Source organism: Bombus bifarius, unplaced genomic scaffold, assembly GCF_011952205.1.
Source record: "Bombus bifarius isolate JDL3187 unplaced genomic scaffold, Bbif_JDL3187 scf7180000007968, whole genome shotgun sequence".
Lineage (NCBI taxonomy): Eukaryota > Metazoa > Arthropoda > Insecta > Hymenoptera > Apidae > Bombus > Bombus bifarius.
Genome location: NW_022884354.1, coordinates 103,421 through 125,376, shown reverse-complemented (window position 1 = coordinate 125,376; position 21,956 = coordinate 103,421). Strand labels below are relative to the sequence as shown.

Sequence of the window (21,956 nt, the reverse complement as noted above, 5' to 3'; positions counted from 1 at the left end):
TGCACAGGCGACAAATAAATTTAATTTTTAACTAAAATTGGGATTTTTTAGAACTGTATTTCAAACAATTATATACCCTTTTCATTGAGGCATAAAAATGTAATGTTTAATCTCCAAATTAAAAAATGTTACATTAACCCCTTCCCGTACTGTAGCGACTCGGAGTCGCGATGAAGATTTTGGCCCAAACACGAATATCACGAGCCTGACTCGCGACCAGATACTTGGACCAAACGTAAACATAACAAGACGAGCTCGCGAACTGTTTCTTTGCCCGTTGCGATCGTGACTGAATGTTAGTTCCTGTTTACGAGCATCAGTCTGGTCTGTTTCGTCGAACTAACTGGCGCGGGAAGGGGTTAAATTAGAAAAGTTTTATTTCTATCTCTTTTTTGATTCTTTTATCATACAGTGATTTGTGTTAAAAAACTTGCCATCTATATAATAAATAGGTTACATCATAATAATGAAAGATATTTGTATAAAAAATTACAGTCTCTGATACAATACTCTTCTCTCTCTTAAGGATATATGAATCTTTTCTATTTACAAAGTGATTAAAAATACAAATGGTTAAATATATATCTATAGTGGCGTTGATAATGTTACCATCGCAGTTTTTATTTCATCATAAAGTTCTTTATATTCTTCATGTTCCTTAATAAGTACCATAAGACTGCCTCTTTTCACACCCATAGCAGCACCAATGTCTTGTCTCGAAGGTGTGTAGCAGTATGGGATATTTTTGTCTTCGCATACAATTGGTAAGTGACACATGATTTCTATTGGAAATACGTCTCCAGCAAAGACTACCAATCTAATAAAAATACACAAATACTTTCAAATAAAAAGTCTTTTGATCATTAAAATTATCAGAAAATCTAATTACAGTTATAAATAAAAATTTATTTTTACCCTTGTTCTCCTTTGCGAAGATGCTTCTGAACATCCTTCAAACCATTTCGAAGATAAGATTTATGCTTTGCAGCTGAAATTGTTATATTACAAATCATAAATATACATGCTTCACAAAAATGTTTTACTATTCAACTGTTTTATAAAAATACCTTTTTTAATACACTTATAAATTTTTTTGGTTAATTTTTTTGAGGCCATGGGTTTAGCTATAAGGCTTGTGTATTTTAATTTTTCTTCGTATTTAAGTTCTGTATTATCACCAGTCTCTGTTTCTCTCACACTATCGTCAATTTCCTCTTTTATTGTTATTTGCTCCATATTTTGCAATAATAATAACGATTTCCCGTTCGAAAGTTTACTATACCTTACCCACGTGCCCTTACACTCACTTAGAGGTTAGAGACTAACCTTCGGTACTAACAGACTAAGCTTCGATACATACAGACTAACCTTCGATACTTACAGACTAACCTTCGGTACTTACAGACTAAACTAACCATAAAGTACATTGTGACAACAGTAGAGGTCACGCTATTTTCAAAACAAAAATGGAATTTGTCTTGTGTTAATAGAAAATCTTTAAAGCATGTTGTTATATGTATTTTTAAAGTATAAAAATGCTTTTCAACTTCTGTGATCCTCGTTTAAGACCAGAAATTCAATGCAGTACTGTTAGCACAGAAGGATATGAAGTCACCAATTTAATAACTGGTACTGATAAAGGATTTTTAGCATATGCTTGTATCAAGCCTCCTATAAATATCGACGTTACTTTTATATGTAACATACGTATTAATCACATTTTAATTTGGCCACAAGTTGGCTCTCAAAAGTCATCAGGTTTTCAATTATATGCTAAGACTAGTAACGATGCCAGTGTACCGTACAGTTTACTAGGCACTGAATTTTTAGACACCACGCACACTGGATTATTGTTTTGTCCAAGTAAACATGAATCAATTCCTGCACCAGCAAATTTTTTGAAATGTTTTACAAAATCCTCCATGCAATACTTAACAACATGCATAAATAGCTTAAGAATTTGTATATGTAAAACAAAGAATTCAGTACCTGCATTAGGTAAGATAGAAGTATGGGGAACAGTGTCACCACGTTGTGGTAAAGATACTATAGCCAGTATTTCTACTTTATGGTTCAAACAATCTTGCTTAGCTGAATCTATGGAAAGGTCTGAAAATGCTGAATATAAAACACCTGTTACTGATACAGATAATAAGTAAATGTGAAATTATTTGCTAGTATATATAAATTATATTATTTATTAACATTATATATCTATTATACTTGCTTCAGGGAAATATTGGAAACAAATCTACAAGTTCCAGAAAGTTTTTTAGATGCCATTACTTACGAAATCATGACACAGCCAATTCTCTTGCCAAGCGGAAAAATAATTGACCAAACTACATTACTGAAACACGAGGAAACTGAAGCAATATGGGGAAGAAGATTGACTGATCCTTTTACTGGTTTACCATTTAGTGAAAATCGCAAACCTGTTATAGCAAGTGCTTTAAAAATAAGGATAGACAGGTTTTTGCTTGAAAATTGCAATAATGAAGAAATAAAAAAATTACCAAGAGTGCTAGGTCGTGCATTGCCCTCTGATGGGAATGTAACAGATAAAACGGTAAAGGAAGTTCCTAATTATTTGTTAAAAAGAAATATAATTCAAGCTCCAAGCAACAGTAAGCCAAAGTTTCATTGCTCTATAGTAAGTTCTGTAAAAGCAGAGAAGAAACTTTGTCATAAATTGCCAGTTGTTATAGTGTCCCAAAAACGAACTGTTTCTGCTTTAACTAAACCAGCAAAGAAAAGAGTGACTGCCGATTCTTATACTTCAACTATACCTCTGTCTAAAAACACAGAAGGGGAACAAAAAAATAATTCTATTGATATAGTGGATCTAACTGTTGATAATGAAACAGATTTCGATATTAATATAGCAGTACCTAATTTAAAACGTTTTAATAACATTCCAAAAAAGAACGAGACAAATTCGAAATTAATTACGTGTTCCTGTTGCCCTAATGGCATTTTTTACCAGCTTCCATGTAAACATGTTCTATGTAGAAATGTCTTAACATCGATTGAAAATAACCAATGTACATCTTGTAGCATGCCTTATAAAAATAATGAAATAGAACGGATTTATGAATGAATTGTGTAATGAACTTATTATTACTAACGTAATGCATTTTATTTAGATAAATTAACTTGTTGGAATATATGCACAATTAATGTAACATTAATTAATGAATTACATGCAATTAATACAAAATACCATATTTTGAATATAGTCCTCCCTGGTGGCATTAATAAGTAAAATCTTTAACTGATTCGCGACCGGATACTTGGGCCAAACGTAAACATAACAAGCGGAGCTTGTACACTGTTTTTTTGCCCGTTGTCTGGTCTGTTTCGACGAACTAACTGGCACGGGAAGGGATTAAATTAGAAAAGTTTTGTTTCTATCTCTTTTTTGATTCTTTTATCATACAGTGATTTGTGTTAAAAAACTTGCCATCTATATAATAAATAGGTTACATCATAATAATGAAAGATATTTGTATAAAAAATTACAGTCTCTGATACAATACTCTTCTCTCTCTTAAGGATATATGAATCTTTTCTATTTACAAAGTGATTAAAAATACAAATGGTTAAATATATATCTATAGTGGCGTTGATAATGTTACCATCGCAGTTTTTATTTCATCATAAAGTTCTTTATATTCTTCATGTTCCTTAATAAGTACCATAAGACTGCCTCTTTTCACACCCATAGCAGCACCAATGTCTTGTCTCGAAGGTGTGTAGCAGTATGGGATATTTTTGTCTTCGCATACAATTGGTAAGTGACACATGATTTCTATTGGAAATACGTCTCCAGCAAAGACTACCAATCTAATAAAAATACACAAATACTTTCAAATAAAAAGTCTTTTGATCATTAAAATTATCAGAAAATCTAATTACAGTTATAAATAAAAATTTATTTTTACCCTTGTTCTCCTTTGCGAAGATGCTTCTGAACATCCTTCAAACCATTTCGAAGATAAGATTTATGCTTTGCAGCTGAAATTGTTATATTACAAATCATAAATATACATGCTTCACAAAAATGTTTTACTATTCAACTGTTTTATAAAAATACCTTTTTTAATACACTTATAAATTTTTTTGGTTAATTTTTTTGAGGCCATGGGTTTAGCTATAAGGCTTGTGTATTTTAATTTTTCTTCGTATTTAAGTTCTGTATTATCACTAGTCTCTGTTTCTCTCACACTATCGTCAATTTCCTCTTTTATTGTTATTTGCTCCATATTTTGCAATAATAATAACGATTTCCCGTTCGAAAGTTTACTATACCTTACCCACGTGCCCTTACACTCACTTAGAGGTTAGAGACTAACCTTCGGTACTAACAGACTAAGCTTCGATACATACAGACTAACCTTCGATATTTACAGACTAACCTAACCATAAAGTACGTTATGACAACAGTAGAGGTCACGCTATTTTCGAAACAAAAATGAAATTTGTCTTGTGTTAATAGAAAATCTTTACCTGCCCTCAGGTCACCATCAACAATACAACAATTCCTAGCAAGGACACAGTCAGATACCTGGGCATGACCCTGGACAGGAGACTAACTTGGAAAAATCACATCACAGACAAAACAAAGCAACTCAAGGACAAACTCCAAAGATTCTATTGGCTCACTGACCGTAATAAAACCAGTCTGGACCTGCGGAATCCAACTATGGAAAACAGGAAGTAATTGCAACATTGAAATATTTCAACGCTTCCAATCGAAAACGCTAAGATCCCTTATAAATGCACCCTGGTATGTTACCAACGAACTAATACATCGCGACCTCAAGATACCCACAGTCAAAGAGGAATAGCAAAATATAGCGACAGATATAGCAAAAGAGTCAACAAACATCGTAACCCCCTAATTACTGGATTACTTGATACGTCGGACCAGATTCGCAGGGTGAAGAGACACTACCCGTTAGACCTAAACACTAGATTTAATTAGATATTTATATTAAGTAATATTTACTTATTTACAACACTTATAAATTATACTTATCTATAATAAGTATTAACTTATTATAAATAATTAGCCATATCAGTGCGCTACGCCAGAAAAAATTACTGAAAATTCTCAACGCGAGAATTGATTGTAAATATTAATAAATAAAAGAAAAAGTAAAATCTCTAAAGCATGTTGTTATATGTCTTTTTAAAGTATAAAAATGCTTTTCAACTTCTGTGATCCTCGTTTAAGACCAGAAATTCAATGCAGTAATGTTAGCACAGAAGGATATGAAGTTACCAATTTAATAACTGGTACTGATAAGGGATTTTTAGCATATGCTTGTATTAAGCCTTCTATAAATATGGACGTTACTTTTATATGTAACATATGTATTTATAACATATGTAGGTACTGAATTTTTAGACACCACGCACGTTGGATTATTGTTTTGTCCAAGTAAATATGAATCAATTCCTGCACCAGCAAATTTTTTGAAATGTTTTACAAAAATCCTTCCTGCAATACTTAACAACATGCATAAATAGTTTAAGAATTTGTATATGTAAAACAAAGAATTCAGTACTTGCATTAGGTAAGATAGAAGTATGGGGAACAGTGTCACCACATTGTGGTAAAGACACTATAACCAGTATTTCTACTTTATGGTTCGAACAATCTTGCTTAGCTGAATCTATGGAAAGGTCTGAAAATGCTGAATATAAAACACAAGCATGTTCTATGTAGAAATGTCTTAACATCGATTGAAAATAACCAATGTACATCTTGTAGCATGCCTTATAAAAATAATGAAATAGAACGGATTTATGAATGAATTGTGTAATGAACTTATTATTATTAACGTAATGCATTTTATTTAAATAAATTAACTTGTTGGAATATATTGTGCACGATTAATGTAATATGTAAATAAATGTAATGATTACTTTTAATAAATATATAAGATATGAAATATCTTATTGCACCCTGTAAACTTCAGTTCGAAACCTTCTTTGTACAATATAATTCCGGTTTCCTACATAATTAATGAATTACATGCAATTAATACAAAATACCATATTTTGAATATAGTCCTCTCTGGTGGTAAAGTAAAATCTTAACTGATAGATGACGTTATTATGTTTAAACTACAGCACTGTGTCAGTTTGTACCAATGTTAACAGTTACTAATTTACATGTAATTAATAATTATGTAGGAAATCAGAATAATATTATACAGACAAGATTTTTGAGAATTAAAGCTTTGATTCCATTTTTGAACAATTCAAAAATTCACTTTATAGATCGAAAAATTTTATTTTTTAATTTCGTGATAGAGATTAGTTTCATCATTTTACCGTTAGATGGTTATAGTGTTTCATTGTCCACCAATTGATAGATTTTTTAAACTTGTTTAAACCAGGGAGAATATTTACATAAAACTAATCTGAATTAATTCCTTACGCCCTAAACTTTCATTTGAATTCTTGAAAGTTAAAAAATTTTATTTAGGAAGCAAAAATTTGGATTTTTAAAGTTTTGTCAGCTGTCGATTAAACATAAGTACAGACATACAAAAATTTGGATAAGGCTTCAAATTTTGTATGTATATATGTTTATATATGGTTCTTAAGGTCGTTAGATTTGTTTTTTTGCGCTCTACAAGGATATCGACAAATAAATATATATATATGATTTTATTGAAAAAGATACTGATGCTCTTGAAGTTCCATTAAAAAAAAAAAAATGATTATAAAAAGACCTATTTCCACTGTTGCGTGTGATACTTAAAATACTTTGTCCTAAGAAGCTTTTTATACAACAATAAATAAGGCAGATATTTAGATGATCTCATTTAGCTGGATTAATCTGTATATTAATGAAAATGTATCCACCATACTTAAATTTGCACACATACTTTCAGGATTTTTCTACGATATGTACATTATATACGTTATTTAATAAACAAAGTTTGTGGAGAATTTTTCACGATACAAATTTTCATATAAAAATTGAAAAAACATTTCTTATGTAAGAATATTTCTTGTGCATATCCTATAATGTGTCGCACATTATAGGATATTTTTACGAAATAAAATTCATAAATTTAAGTCCATTATCCAGAATAAGATAAAAAATGTTACCAGAGATATGTACATATAGATATCGCATAATTCGGATTTGTTTCGGACATACATTTTTCAAAAAATTTCTAAATCGAAGGCATAATACTATTTTATCACTTTTCATGTTTTATAAGCGTCAATCACTGTTTCTACTTCTGAGTAAAGAAAATACTCTAAGATACTCTATTTATTCATTATAACACTGTAAATCCGCTACCTTGACTCTGTCGTTTAGCAATGTTAAACAATGATAATAGATAGTTACGTGAGTCTGGAGAAACGTAAAATGTAAGTGTACGATCAGAATTGGGAGTGGTATTCTCAAAAATATCGGACTGTACATCGCTATTTGTAGAAACGCTAGCTAAACCAGTACTACTGGTTCGTACATATTCCGCCACTCGTGCTCGCATTTCTCGATCCATCTATAAGAAAAATTTTAAATATAAATATTATACCTAATTATGTAATAGAAAAATATATATACCTAATATAAATATAAAAATATATCATACCTCGTATGGCGCTGGAGATATAGATCTATTAGTTTGTGTTGTCTCAGGAGAGCAGTACAAACATATTGTTGATTCCAAATGATGATCAGCACTCGTTAGATCTTTCAATAAATATATCCGTTCTACGTTATCTTCAGCTGTATTAACTAATAATAACGCATGCCGTGTTAAAACTAACGTTATAGCACGACTACTGCCTTGTTGGATCACGTAATCTGCATTAGTAACATGCAGGATATTCCCGTGATTATTTTCAAGTAAGGGTAACAACCACCAGGCATATCTAATAATTGCATTATTATTTCCGGACGTGTATTGGACTACTGGTCGTTGTCGAGGCTGTAAAGATGTATTTATTATCAATTAATTTCATTAATAACGTCTAAAATAAATTCCGTGAAATTATTCACCGAAGGCAAAGAATTCCAGCCAGCTCCTTGAAGTAATCCTTGTCCTGTCAATGCAACTAGTTCTGCAGCCCCACTTAAAGGTTTCGTAACTACTCCAACTAGTCCAAGTCCAACGCCAGTCACGATACTTTTGGTTGTTATTTCTCCTGACCAAACTTGTTGCAAAGGATGATGTGCCAAACCCGCAACTGCGGCTAAAAATTAAAGAAGAAATTAAACAACATGAAGTACTGAATCAAAAAGAAATATAGCTATATATGTACCAAGAAGACTCATTCCAAGTCCTGTCAATCCTTGGTATAGTCCTTGTGCCATTCCTTGAGGACGCATTCTTCTAGATTCTTCTTGCCGCTGAAGATGTTCCTCATCGAGCGTTAAACGATCCAAATTTCGTGCTACGCTAGATGCTAGTTTCGTTACAGAGTTTAACGTACCTGTGTAATATAAAATTATAAGTGAATTTTGTAGTTATGATAGATGTTTGTATTCATTAATACCTGCTGTAACATGTCTCATCAAACTGGCAGAACCATGCGTTATTCCAACGATAAAACCCCATGGTCCTTGCAACAGGCCTTGGAATGGAAGGGAAATAAAATCTCTAAGTCCTGAACCAAGAGCTTGTGCTAAGCTGCCAGGAGAACCTAATATTTCTAATGATCCTACTACCCAACCTAAGGCACGAATATTTTAATATACTATAATATAAATTAAAAAGTAATATAATATTAAGAAATTTGAATAATATTACTTTCATACCTGCTCCGAATATAGCACCAGATAAGTAATGCATTGTGAGAGCATTGCCAAGTCTATAAGGTGTAGTTAAAATATTTTTCTTTTCAAAAGTACCAAAATATAAAGGAGAATGGTCTAAAGCCACGTATAAACGTACAGAGGTATGAACACTTAATAAGATAGATACTGGATCTATCTTTAAATTTTGTAATCTTAATGGGGCGCTTAATATTCTAGCGTAAACCATTATGTAATCAGGAATGTATACTCCAATAGTTGAAACTAGTGTTCTTGTCTTTTTCATGTCATCTGGTAGCAAAAATCGAGGTGGTGCCATCGAAGTTGCATAATTTAATAATTGTGTTATGTATGTATCTTCAATGTAAGCACTGATTGGTGCAATTTTTATATGAAGATCTTTTGATGCTGAAAACATTATTAAGAAAAAATTAATATTTGTAGAATAGAAAAGAGTTTATTAAACACATTTAAAAATATTAAATACCTTTTAATTGCCCTTGATTTTCTAGTATATAATCAATCGCAATCAACGAATTTTCTCTTATTTGTTCTATCTTATTCATTAAACAACTGCTTGTATAAAATGTTGTTTCTTTCATCATAAGCGGACTTTGACTGATTAGTACTACTGGAAAATCGAAACCCCCTTGATCAAATAGCTGATTATCTAACTGTAGATCTCCTATGAAAGCACGTAAATTTACAATTTTAGATCTTGCATTAATAGCGACTATAACATCGGTCATAGACAAGCTGGCCACTTCAATCTTTTGAGCATTTTCATTCATATCATGCATGATGATAATGGTAACTCCTCGGAGACAAATGGTCGCAGACCCTTCTTTAGAATTATTCTCCTCAGTATCCTTTGTATCATCATTTACGTTAGCTTTTACATTTTCTATATCAGTTATTAACTGTCTTAAATTTAGCTGTGAAGAAGTTTTAGTTTCTGTAGCTATAGTTTCGTCTTGTGCCGAGAAGAAGGTTGTTACCGAAGTCGAGCTCTCAGAACTCTGTACATTTATGACTGGCTGACCATCTGGATCAGAAGTAAATTTATCATGCATCGCCACCATATCTTTCATTTCGCTTTCTTTTCGTAAAAGTCGACTTCTGATGTCCCTTGCAGACACTTCCACTTGAGATATTGGAACAATATTAATATAGGTAGTGTAACAACGATTCTGCATGATTAACTTTACATCTCCATAGGATGGTAGTCGTACATACTGATCCACTGGTGCACTGGATATGGCGGATAAATTTATACCTCTTGACCATCGCAATTCTTTATTTCTGATAACCTGGTCATTATAATTGTTCGTTACAGCAGAAAACAGAAGTATATTCGATACATTAGTAACTGGTGCATCAGGTAGTCTGTTACTGATAGATGGAATGGAATAATGACTTGTTGCATTGCTTTCTATTTCACAAATCCATGTAAAGTGCAATGCATCTGGTATTATCCCTTCTGCTGTTTCATTAGCTTGACCCAATAGGATTTTAAAAGCACAGGTGTTCTCAATCAATAATTGAGGATGATAATCCATATGAATCATTATGTACATTGTACCCCTATCTTCCTGTATTGTAATGACTACAGGCATGGTGCTAGAGCCATTTGGTATAGCAACACATTTACGACTCATACCCTGGTCAACTCGAATTGGACAAGACCATTTGTGCCCTACGCTCAAAGATATATATAGTACAAGAGGTTCTACAATGTCTTCCATGTATAATGTATACCACTGTGTGATCGGAATACCTTGTTTTTGATCTTCGGATGGTGAAATATTAAGGCTATAAGGAGTAAGATCATTGGGCAATTCAAGTCTGGTTGCATCTTCGTGTACCGCCAATGTTGCTATGCATAACTCTTGAGATGTTAAATTACTAATAACGTGGCTACTCATTATACGCACAAGACGCATATCTTCGTGCATACTCGAATTAATGCTCATGAGTGAGACACTTGAGCCGCAGTCAACACATGATTTAATGTTTCCTGTGGCAGGGATGAGTCCACCAATTCGAGGCATATAGAAACTTTGACTCCAATCAGGTCGATCTAGCTGTAATGCTTGGGATGTGTAGAACGTATCACCGATACCGACACACAAGTGAAATGTGCCTTCCAATTTTGGTGGTGTTACGATTCCATAGTGAGGAATCTGGCAAAGTTCGATGTCTTCTGATACAAGAGATAAATGACAGCCCATGGAATTTAACATAAAACACCAAGGCTGCAATTCTAATAATAAAGTACTCGAAACTAATCCAGCATCTTGGTATTTCACTTGTACGTGTGTTTGTGGTTGTTCAGCGGATATCCATTCCTCAAACTCATCTCCTTGGAATGGCCATTCCGTTTTATCTTTCTGATTTTCAAGATCTTGCAAGATGCTATCGATATCTTCGACTTCCGGTCTTCTAAAGAATTTCCTTTGATCTACAGAACTGTACGATAATGGCACATACGGATTAGATGTAGAAACTCCGGTTTCTAATTGAAATGTTAGTTGGTGGAAATGTTCAAATGTTCCAGGACAGTATAGTTGCTGTCTTTCACCCCGACCATTTACCATTGTGCATAAAGATATTTTCAACGAAGGTGTATCCATTTGTACCCTAGCTGGCACTGGTAAATGCGAGCGAATCATGTAAAGTGGGCTAAGTACAGCTAATACTTTGGTCTTATCTTGAATTATTTGCGTTATTATCCGCACCCAAATGCTTAAAAATTGGCCACGTTCTTGTAATGGAACTTTAACAAGCCATGGTTGCCCCCACTTGGCATTTGGTTGAAGGGGTATATCTCCTGTCCAAGATAAATTTGGAACATTGGTAAATCGTAGACGTATTGCCATTTTCTTGTTTCCATCAAGTATAACTGATGGTGGTCGAGTTTTACCAGAAACGGAATAAATATCTTTTAATACAGTCACCTTTGATCCCACGTCAGCTTCGTACTTGACTAATCTCATTTCGAAATTGTCTATTAACTGATTTGAAATTACAAGTTGACCAGAAAATGTTATAAGCTTTTGTGTAGCTGAAAGTGACGTAACGCTTACGAATGCTGACGCTTTTGTAACAGAATTACTGAATTCAACGGCTTGAATTCCATCTACACCAACAGAAAATGATTTGCTCCATAACCAAATATTTTCTTCTATTGCTATTCGTAACATTTTGTTGCCAATATTTCTCCATGAGTAAAAGATACATTGCCTACTTTCCAATAATATGTTGTCTCCTGTACCACTTTGACCAAAGAGGATAGGCACATTGCTATCGTTAGCTATTACATAGCGTGTGAATAGAATAGTGGTTTTATTTTCTTCTTCTAAAGATGCATACCATAAATGCATCGAAACCACAAGTGTATGAGCTATTGTTGGACTCAACTTTAACGCAAATGGACTGCATGTGAAGGATACATCCGTTTTGTCAGATAGCGATAATTGCAATCTTGCTTCTAAAGGATCTAGTATTTCTTGCATGGTTAAATGACCATAATCTAGTATATGTACTCCAAATATTCCGCTAATATCAATGAGCACTGAGCCGTCAATCCATCTATTAAGTACGAGTATAGCTCCTTTATGTTCAAAGGTCATAAAACATTGCGTTTCGGGTATTGTACCTTTTAAAGTATAATTCTTCAAAGGTGATTGTAAATTGTTATACGTAATTGTACTAACGTGATTGTACATAGATACATGAATAGTGCCAATATTAAGTGCAGCTTGTATGTTAGGTATAATTGAAGAATTGAAATACGAATCGATGCGTAAACAAGCTGCAAGAATCCGGGCTGAGATTATGGTTTTGGAAAAAGGTCGATTATTGTTTGATAGTAGAACTACGCGCCATATACAAGCCACTGCTCTTGCTGGTGCTTTTTCAGGAAGCTCTAAACGATAGGAATCTGTTTCTGATAGGTAGAAGTCGGCATATCGCTGATAGGACATGTGACAGTCGCTCCAATATTCAAGAGCGCACAGTACTTTATCGACGTACCCAATATCAGAATCTAGTGTCTAAAAATATAAAAAAATTGTTTAAAGATTAAACTAAATCCTGTCTGTTTAAAATATTACTCTTGTGAAAAAAAATGTTTTGTTCTGCTTACTTCAAATGGAACTGGAGATATATGTATTTTAGTTAATGTTCTTGGTTGAGGATACCTCCAAGCCATTGATTGTTGGGGATAAGTGAAGAAAATAACCTGATGAGTTAAATAATAGGACAAAATATTAAATATCTCTTTAAAGATTCTACTGAAGAAGCATATGATATGAAACTTACTTGATATGGGAATGGTAATTCATCTGCATTTCCATTCACAAATTGGAATGCACCTGCTTTGAGATCATCCTTATAATGTTGTTCAGTTGATAGAACAATTTGTTTCTCATTACTTCTACATGTCGAAGATGATCTTGTCAATTCATTTAATAGTAGTTGGAGATCATCGATAACATTTTTTATAATTTTTATTTGTTCTGGTCCAAAATCTAAATGGAGACTATCACTGTCTGCTTGTATTTGTATTTGAGGAATAGAATCGACATTTAACCAAGTCTCCCAAAGCAAACACACTGTAATATTACAGCACCATGGATTCAAGAGTACTTTTATGTTTCCATTAAGAATTGCAGATATGATAAAGGAGTCTACAGATGTGTTAGAATATATTCTATCAGGTCTAAGAAGAGATGAAATATTTCCGGATAACGAAGCTAAACTAGTTATTATTTCGGCGCCGGAATCGGTTTTAAGGGATACTACAACTTGTTTTGTGCATATATTCATATCAGGCCAATTTAATTTTTTTAATTTCATTGTTGGAGATATTTTCATATTGTCATGTTGTTCTGATATTGTTTCATACTCTTTTATAAAGCATGACAATATCTTACTTTTTATAATATATATCTGATTTAGCCTCGATAAAGAGAAATAAATTTTTGTAGGTCTACCTACATCTATAAAAAATTGTGGATTCTTCCCTATAGTTTTTTCGTATTTTATTGTTATAAAAGATGGGGGAATGCCTGTATCTGGATGTAAATCTCCATTTTTTGTTTCAATCATAAAAACTTTAAAATCCTTTTCAGTTGGTATTGAAATTAATTCTTGTTTGTCCTTGTCCCCAAGTGCCATTGTTATATCGAAACAAGATACTTGCACTTTTTGCGATGGATGCTGTTGTGAAAAATAAATATTCGGTTGATTAACCATTATGTAAAAAAGCGGTTGTTTCTGACTTTCACCCTCATCTTCTTCAACTTCATTTATGTCTACTTCATACTCTGTGACTGCTTGATGAATATCATACAACACGAATGTTATTTTTCCACAGTTCACCAGAAATTCAAATGGTAAAAGTATTGAAGTATCTGCAGATATTGGTTTGCCAACGATTGTGGAATTTATGCTAGATGTTTCAAAGTCTATACCGCTATCCTTGGTGACATCAACGTCTATGTCATCACAAGATTGTTTTATCCAAGTAATTTGTTTAATACTCCCGGCAGTCGAAAGAGGTTTCTGTGATATACTGACATATGTATTTGCACTTTTATGTCGTTCAAAATCTTTCAATAATAAATTTTTTAATTCATTATTTAAGATTGAAATCAACTGAATCTGGTCTAAATTTATTGTTACTTCAATATCTGTGATACAATTTACTTCAATTGCACTTCCACATACTGTAATATCTGGTTTAAATAGAACCGGCGGTGCAATGATTAAGCACAAATCGAATTTCGATAACAGCGGAAGTGTAGAGAACTGCCGCTCTAAACTACTTCCATGTCCAAGTTTATTCCATTCTAACGCAGGATTTTCGTTCATGGTATATAAATATGATTGGGACATTTTCTTATTTATAGTCATTTGATAATTCTTCCAAGTAGTTGTATGGGCACATACACTTTTTATATTAATCTGATATTGTCGATCTTCTACAGCAGAACCTGGTATACTTAAAATATTTGCTTGAGCTGCGAGTTGATATATATCTAATCTTAAAGGTGTTCTGCAAATCGGATTTTCTGCATGGGGTGTGATACGAATTCCGTCCAATTGAATCATTAATAAATCATGTTGGGGTTTGAATTTTGTTATGTTTGAAACTGGTAGCATCAGTCTAAGTCCTTTAAAGTCCAGATATATTAATGGTAACATTTCATTATCAAGACTAGTAATGCTGTTTAAGCGTGTTGTTACATTTTGTTCAGAAGTTTCCATTATATCTTTTTCAACAGATTGGTAGAGACCCGTAAAAGGTTTTATTAATTGCATATATTTACTAACTATGGTAAGCGGTAAAATTATGTCCACCATTTGTATTTTTATAACTACTTCGGAAATATAACTATTAGCAGATAAAGTTGTTTCTGTTATTATGTCTTTCTGAAACTGCAAAGAAAAATCAGATATAATCAAAATATTATTTGTTTTAAATGTTAAATACCTTCTGACTCTTATGCCGTTTATAAGTACCCCATCGTGTGTGAACATTCCCCGATTTTGCTCTAGTGAGGGTAAAACTTAAAAAGCCGGAATCGTCACCTTTTTCTAAACTGTCTTCTCTTCCACAAAGAACCGCACCTACATACTCACCGATATCCCAAGTTGGTGAATTCAGTGGTCTATTAAAACATAGATTTTAGCATAACATAGATTTTTTAATTGTATGAAGTATTTTTCCACGTAATGGTGTACCTTGTATAATGAAATATAGTGGCTGTTGTAACTTTATTTTTTAGCTTAAAATAAATAGGTTGCAAGTCTAAAGAAGTAATAATATCTTCCAATTCAAGTACTAATTTTAGTGAAGATAAAGTCTCTTTCTCCGTGACGTATAATTTAATCGCAATTTTTGTTATAGTCCATTGAATCCATGCTGTCAAAACTAATTCATCGGAGTCTACAAAATACACGATATTATATATAAAGGTACGCTTAAATATACGCTTATTTATAATGTACCTGGTGTACTCTCATCTTTTGAAGTTGAAAGAGTCGAGTTTGTAGTTGTATCTTCGGGATATAGTAATTGTGTTGGTGTAGATGGAGTTTGTGGTACAATAGGAAGAACTACTTGTGCTTCGGTATTTATTTGAGTACTAGCTATAACACTTTTATTATTACTAGTTGTAATTTGCAAAGCGTTTAAAATACTCGAGATGATTTTACTCGTGAAAACTACCTAAAGTGAATATTTAATTCATATAGTTGTATAATAATATGCCAATATTTTATGTCTTTCGCGAGTATCGGATAAAATGATTTTATACCTGTTCTTCAGAGATCGAAACAATAATAGGAGAATTATCAATGTGAACACAGACACCCAAAGCAGCTAAAGTACTTCCTCCAGATGGAGATGTTACGATTTTTGTGGTAAGAGCAACTGTAGCATTTACTGATACTTTTTTAATGAAGTTTTTTTGTGTCTGTTGTTGTAACATGTAACAATGGAAATCAACAAGGCTTAATGTCCATGGGAAACTTTGCAATTCTGAAATAAATCACTGTGAATGTGATCATCACTGTGAAATCAAATAGTGTTTTTTGATGTATTGTTTATTACTTACTATTCGTCCACATTGATTTCGGTAATTTAACAGGTAATTCCTGAAGGTAAGGTGCGAGTAATTCAAAATTTATATTAGATGAATGAACGAGAAGAGAAGGTAATTTTATGATCAATATCTGTAACTTATTATCGCTTTTTAATGCTTTGTCTTTGGCTTCTTCTATACCTAAATTGATTAATGAAGATTAATATTATAAAATATACAAATATCTAATTTTATAAAGCTTGTATATATATTTACCATATGCACCAATACCACTCATTGTGATTGATGGTATGTAAATAACAATATGTCCAACACATCCACTTAACACAAGACCACACCACCATGGATACATTTCTGCTAATCTGGCCAATATTCCCAAATTCTGTAAGTTCTATCATAGATTAATTCTTTCTAACTAATAAAAACATTATGCAAATAATTAATAAAAAAAGACGTTAATGTTTATTGGACGTTACTTGAAACTTCGTCATTATCAACCGAAATAATAAGCAATGTACCTGTCTTCCATTTTCGGATTTAGAATCATGTTTTTTTTGCATTTCATCATTTTGTACAGTTTTTGACTTTTCCGTGGCTATGACGGATTTTCGTTTTTCTTTGTCTGAGGAGCTATGTACACTTTCGTGTAAACTGGGAAATGTTTTTTTCTTTGTACCAGTATCTGATGACGCACCTTCAAACTGTTGGATTTCGGGTCGAGTGGTACATAAGGTACCTAAATTATAATACGTAACACGATATTCTAGCCATTTAAAAAGTAATGGATCAAGTGAAGCCCTGATATCTGCCATTTGAAGTGAAATCAAAGGTGGATGCGTTTGTCTTTCAATACTTTGCGGGAACTGTATTACAACCGTTAGTAATGATTTGTTTTCTACATCACTAAAATATAAAAGATATTATCAATTTATTTATAACCAGAATATTTAAAGGATACTAACCAGTAAATATTACTTTCTGGTCCTGAAAATATAAAGGCTTGCTGTGACTCATTGAGTGCAAACATTTTTACCGAACTTATATTTAATTCATTTGATATTGTAACCAAAGATGACAACTTTTTGCAATTTACGTTTTCCAGTAACAATTCTAGATATACAGGGTCTAAAATGTTTGTGATATATAATGTTTAAAAAGTTATTGATCAATTGATATGGTAGTATAGTACATACTTGTTTCTTGACAAGCATCATTGAATAAAGAGGAACAAACAAGAGGATTAGTTGTATCACCAGCGTCAAAAATTGAAGTTAAGATAGATACAGCAGCCATTAGCTTTGCCTTTGTTCCAGTAACTGTAATGCTGTCAATATGTACCGCGTATATTTCATGTATTAAATCGACATTTTTCCAATACTGCGGATACAATAATTTCTTGATTTCACATTCGATGGAGTAGGGCATTATTATTGATGTATGGCAATTTTTCGTCAAATAAAGTTGACTTCTGGTTCCATTTACCTAGTTAAACGCGTATTTTATTATACAATTACATACAAATAAAATAAAAAAGAAAAAAAGAAAAGAAAAATAATCGCGCATACATTGAAGTAACTTCTCCATTACCTGCAATGTAATAATCTTATGACACTGATTAAACATTTCAGTTGGAAGATCAGTCTGTTTGGATGCACAAGCTGCAAGCCTAAATGGATATAAAGGTTGAAGTATAGTTACTATTGCTTCATCACATTCAATACTCATGAAAGGATCGTCTGTAAGAGCAGGTGTTAAAGGCGTCGTCTAACAAAATAATATGAAAGGAATAAATAATAGTAACATAAAAATTATTTATTATGTTTATTAGACCACTTAGTACTTACTCGACTTTCAACTATCTTTCGTTGTCGTGGAAGTCCAGTAATAGAATGATCTGCCAATTGCAATTGAAGTGAGGCTTTAACTATTATTAATTTTGTCTCAACCATAGATACATTTTCTCTTAATGCTTCATATTCTTCCAATGTAACTGGGGGGAGTTCATCTACGAGTGGATCTGCAATTTATACATGATAATTTTCTAAACAAGTTTTTTTTTCATATAATTGTAATTGAATATATACCTAGTTTTGTAACCAGATAAGGATTGTAATCATAATTTGCAGCAGCTTGTTTTATTGTTTCAATACGATGAAAAACACCCGAACATAATCTAATAGTTAAATCGCCTATAATATATCTCATTACTCTACGTTCGTGGAAATTACTGAAAAAGAATTATAAGTATTTATATTACATTTTTCTAATTTTCTGAGAGAGAGAGAGAGAGAGAGAGAGAGAGAGAGAGAGAGAGAGAGAGAGAGAGAGAGAGAGAGAGAGAGAGAGAGAGAGAACTCAGTTACCTATATTCAAAATTAGACCCAAACTCTGCCAGTTTTTCAGGTGTTATGTCATCTGGCAATTCGGTGCAATGAACGTAATCCATGGAGAATGCGGGACATCGTTCTATTAACCGCTCCTCTACGCATGTTTTATAAAACTATTTATTATAAAATCTAAAATTATGAATATAGATTCAAAGTTTTATTACCTGAAGCTGTACATAGATAATAATATATTCCTTGTTTATATTCCCGTTTTCTTCCTTTATTCTCCACTGATTCATCATCAAATAATGAATCTTTTAAGTACCGAGTATTAAACTTGCCAGCTACTAAATACAAAGGTGGCTAAACAAGATAATTTATTATATTATTCGTTGCAGTTTGAATAAAATATACTTAGAAGTTATAGTATAAAATATTACTTGTGCCCCATCGACTACTTCAAGATGACCACAACTACAACTTCCTCTTGGATATACGCGTATGCAACCCATTCCAATTTGAAAACTAGTCATTGCAATTCCTTGGAGCAATGTATCCACTACCACACCATTTAATCGCAATGTTAAAAACGATTTATACCGAAGTTTACGGGATTTATAAAACAATTGTTCTTTAACATTTTCAACTGTCTATATACGTAAGAAAAAATAAAAATTATTTACTTATATTTTATTTTCCCCGCTTATCTTATTGTAGATAAATACCTTAAAAGTTAAAGTCGCATCTTGTACATATACGCCTAAATGAATGGTATGTCCAGAATAAGCCATTTGCTGCTCTGTAGACCAGTCATTTTCCCAATCAATAGGTAACAAAGATGACACCATGTTCCAAGCCCATCCACCCCATCCTGTACTGTCTGCAGCAGTTCCACTCACATGATCTGCATCATCTATAATATTAAATACCGAAGTATGTATATAGAAATGATATCATATAGCTGTATCTTGTATGGAGTAAAATGAAACAAAACCTTGTATACTGTCCTCCCTTTCTTCTACAGAAATTAACGATTTTTCTTTACTAGATGGAAATTGCTTTGTTTGCAAAGCCATTATTAAGGCAGCTAATCTAAGTAACATTGGTACTTGTTGCTCTGTTATACTGAATTCCATTTTTTGGCAATGAAGATCTAATCGTGTAATTGAAGCTTTTCTTGCAGTATTACTATGGTAGTTTATGATTAAACGTATTATAACCGAACATCGATATAGGACAGGATCCTAAATTACAAAATAGGATATTTTTATATTCTTATCTTATTGCTAAAAATTTTCAGTCAATTGTAATAAGTAGTTAATACCTGATATATTTCTATTTTCCCAGATGCATCCATTTTATCTAAACATAATGTTAAATCTTGAATAGTAATAACTTTCCTAAGCATAACTTCATATGTGTTAACATCTGAAAGGAAACATGTGTATGTATTTAAAATATACTGTTAGAAACTCTTAGAAACATAATATGGAATATATACCTGTAAATGCTGGTTCCCATTTGTTATCAACAGTTTGCATGCTTAAAAATCTGACATTGACACTAAGAACAATATCTTCTTCCACATATTTTAGAATTAAATTATTACAATTAATTGTTATGTTATTTACAACTTTTGTTACTATGCTTTTTATGTATCCAGGGGGAGCTTCTTCCCTAGAAATTAAATAGTAACAAATACGAATGATTATAACACAATATGTGGTTTTAGTAATAATAATAGGTTGCTTACTGCGGTATCTCTTGCCTCCTCTGTAAGGTGATAGGATTGGTCTCCACTTTATTATCATCTTTTAATTTTAAAATGCATTCTGAAATAAAGATTAAAGTTTCACTTCTATGTATTTAGTTTTGTAACGAGTGTCAATCATGTTATCCAATACTTACCTATTGTATTAATGGTAATCACAATTGGCTCTGAAGTAATTTTTACCCAAGGAACATGAATAAGTAATTCATGTATATGACCACTAACAAAAACAAAGGGAAGATTTAGTTGTTCTTCCAAAACTTCTAGTCGTAGATCAAGGTTTTGAAATGATGCATCACCACCCCATAAGGAAACCTGAAAATGAGATAATAAACACATGCGAAGAAAATAAATATAGACTCATTATTATGTAAAACATATATACATACCTGAGATTGTTCTGGTTTGAAATTTTTCACATACTTTTCAACATAACTGAGAATCACTGGTGTTATATATGATTCCAATTTGAACATTGTGATTGGTATCTCAATACATTCCACATACTCTTGTAGGTTTAATAAATTTATGTAAATCTAAAACTCTCTAATAATTTATTTTTTTAGTCCGTCAATTGATTAAATACGCTTACCAAATATATTGGTAGAAGTAACAGGTATAATAATAAGAAAAAATGAATATTTGACCACTTATAATATTTAAAAATGCAAAAGTTTATCTGGAAATGGTAAAATTATTTAAAGATTAAAAGTAAAATATAGATAATTATTAACTTTAACATAGATTCAATATATATAGAAATACAATATAAATAGCAAAGAAAGTTTAATACAAATATTTGACAAATTTACTAACAATACATTTTCATTCTTAAAGCAATTGAATTTTGAACATTTTTATGAGGAAAGTGAAATAGGGTTAACAGAATCAATAGTCGCTTTGAAAAACATATTTTATTCTTCTTTCATATTAATACGAAGACGAATATTATAATATGCTATTATTAAGTGTGAAGAAAATACATATTAACCTTATTAAACATCGGCAGTTGGCCATGCATTAAATTCAAGTATAAAAATATATTTTAAAAATACATATCTTGCATATTTCGTAATGAAATTTTAATTTAATAGAAAAAGAAGCAATGCCACTTTGAATGATTTACAATTGACTGTTTTTGATCGTAATATTATTCCTTGTAGATATAGTTTTATTTATGCTGTCTGCTGTAACCTTTCTAATTTGACGTGCACTGCAACTGCATGTGCACAGTAACTCTAATGCGCATGCTTATTGTTTTGAATGCGCATCTCCGAATGAAATTTTAAATTGCTTATTTATTTGTGCATAATTATCTACGAAAACCTCACGAAATTTATATTAACATAAATAAATAAAAGAAAAATATACTAAAATGAATTTTCTTATCTTTCGATAATACATAAGTCCTCATATTTCTTAGTTTAAATTTACAATTTTGCATAATTTCT

General features: G+C 31.9%; 4 protein-coding genes across 6 annotated transcripts; 1 reads left to right on the top strand and 3 right to left on the bottom strand.

Annotated features, from left to right (window-relative positions):
• Window positions 1-112: 112 nt before the first annotated feature.
• Window positions 113-1,333, bottom strand: LOC117210075 (H/ACA ribonucleoprotein complex subunit 2-like protein). Its single transcript, XM_033452700.1, has 3 exons — window positions 1,068-1,333; window positions 916-988; window positions 113-817 (listed from the first exon to the last, which is right to left on the bottom strand). The coding sequence occupies exons 1-3, from the start codon at window positions 1,234-1,236 to the stop codon at window positions 586-588; spliced, it is 474 nt and encodes a 157-aa protein (XP_033308591.1). The 5' UTR covers window positions 1,237-1,333; the 3' UTR covers window positions 113-585.
• Window positions 1,334-1,364: 31 nt separating this feature from the next.
• On the top strand, window positions 1,365-3,101 carry LOC117210052 (RING finger protein 37). The gene is made up of 2 exons (XM_033452658.1): window positions 1,365-2,155; window positions 2,233-3,101. Exons 1-2 carry the CDS (start codon window positions 1,536-1,538, stop codon window positions 3,098-3,100), a joined length of 1,488 nt encoding a protein of 495 aa, XP_033308549.1. The 5' UTR covers window positions 1,365-1,535; the 3' UTR covers window position 3,101.
• Window positions 3,102-3,423: 322 nt separating this feature from the next.
• Window positions 3,424-4,366, bottom strand: LOC117210079 (H/ACA ribonucleoprotein complex subunit 2-like protein). The gene is made up of 3 exons (XM_033452715.1): window positions 4,097-4,366; window positions 3,945-4,017; window positions 3,424-3,846 (listed from the first exon to the last, which is right to left on the bottom strand). Exons 1-3 carry the CDS (start codon window positions 4,263-4,265, stop codon window positions 3,615-3,617), a joined length of 474 nt encoding a protein of 157 aa, XP_033308606.1. The 5' UTR covers window positions 4,266-4,366; the 3' UTR covers window positions 3,424-3,614.
• A 2,170-nt stretch (window positions 4,367-6,536) lies between these two features.
• On the bottom strand, window positions 6,537-21,179 carry LOC117210017 (vacuolar protein sorting-associated protein 13B). 3 transcript variants are annotated; one of them, XM_033452588.1, is made up of 31 exons: window positions 20,895-21,179; window positions 20,643-20,820; window positions 20,488-20,566; window positions 20,236-20,411; window positions 20,059-20,162; window positions 19,729-19,978; window positions 19,460-19,647; window positions 19,175-19,384; window positions 18,959-19,097; window positions 18,771-18,888; window positions 18,492-18,634; window positions 18,252-18,424; window positions 17,995-18,171; window positions 17,601-17,889; window positions 17,370-17,532; window positions 16,926-17,310; window positions 16,663-16,789; window positions 16,420-16,587; window positions 16,120-16,343; window positions 15,812-16,031; window positions 15,545-15,749; window positions 15,294-15,471; window positions 13,118-15,238; window positions 12,942-13,037; window positions 9,282-12,849; window positions 8,798-9,202; window positions 8,536-8,712; window positions 8,302-8,472; window positions 8,039-8,232; window positions 7,629-7,967; window positions 6,537-7,538 (listed from the first exon to the last, which is right to left on the bottom strand). In XM_033452588.1, exons 1-31 carry the CDS (start codon window positions 20,979-20,981, stop codon window positions 7,308-7,310), a joined length of 11,283 nt encoding a protein of 3,760 aa, XP_033308479.1. In that variant the 5' UTR covers window positions 20,982-21,179; the 3' UTR covers window positions 6,537-7,307. The 3 variants fall into 3 exon arrangements, with proteins under 3 accessions (XP_033308479.1, XP_033308468.1, XP_033308488.1); XM_033452577.1 differs by having other exon boundaries at window positions 16,663-16,798; window positions 20,895-20,981; XM_033452597.1 differs by lacking the exons at window positions 18,492-18,634; window positions 18,771-18,888; window positions 18,959-19,097; ... (6 more) ...; window positions 20,643-20,820; window positions 20,895-21,179 and having other exon boundaries at window positions 16,663-16,798; window positions 17,995-18,143; window positions 18,252-18,391.
• Window positions 21,180-21,956: the final 777 nt, after the last annotated feature.

Bases quoted from the DNA above. Each gene is read 5' to 3' on its own strand.
- LOC117210075 (XM_033452700.1), bottom strand. From the start codon at position 1,236: ATGGAGCAAATAACAATAAAAGAGGAAATTGACGATAGTGTGAGAGAA. The intron at 989-1,067 runs GTATTTTTATAA...TAACAATTTCAG, and splicing joins TTATAAGTGTATTAAAAAAG to CTGCAAAGCATAAATCTTAT. The intron at 818-915 runs GTAAAAATAAAT...TATTTTTATTAG, and splicing joins CTTCGCAAAGGAGAACAAGG to ATTGGTAGTCTTTGCTGGAG.
- LOC117210017 (XM_033452577.1), bottom strand. From the start codon at position 20,981: ATGTTCAAATTGGAATCATATATAACACCAGTGATTCTCAGTTATGTT. The intron at 19,648-19,728 runs GTTTTGTTTCAT...TTAATATTATAG, and splicing joins AAGGGAGGACAGTATACAAG to ATGATGCAGATCATGTGAGT. The intron at 12,850-12,941 runs GTAAGCAGAACA...TTATATTTTTAG, and splicing joins TATCTCCAGTTCCATTTGAA to ACACTAGATTCTGATATTGG.
- LOC117210052 (XM_033452658.1), top strand. From the start codon at position 1,536: ATGCTTTTCAACTTCTGTGATCCTCGTTTAAGACCAGAAATTCAATGC. The intron at 2,156-2,232 runs GTAAATGTGAAA...TACTTGCTTCAG, and splicing joins GTTACTGATACAGATAATAA to GGAAATATTGGAAACAAATC.
- LOC117210079 (XM_033452715.1), bottom strand. From the start codon at position 4,265: ATGGAGCAAATAACAATAAAAGAGGAAATTGACGATAGTGTGAGAGAA. The intron at 4,018-4,096 runs GTATTTTTATAA...TAACAATTTCAG, and splicing joins TTATAAGTGTATTAAAAAAG to CTGCAAAGCATAAATCTTAT. The intron at 3,847-3,944 runs GTAAAAATAAAT...TATTTTTATTAG, and splicing joins CTTCGCAAAGGAGAACAAGG to ATTGGTAGTCTTTGCTGGAG.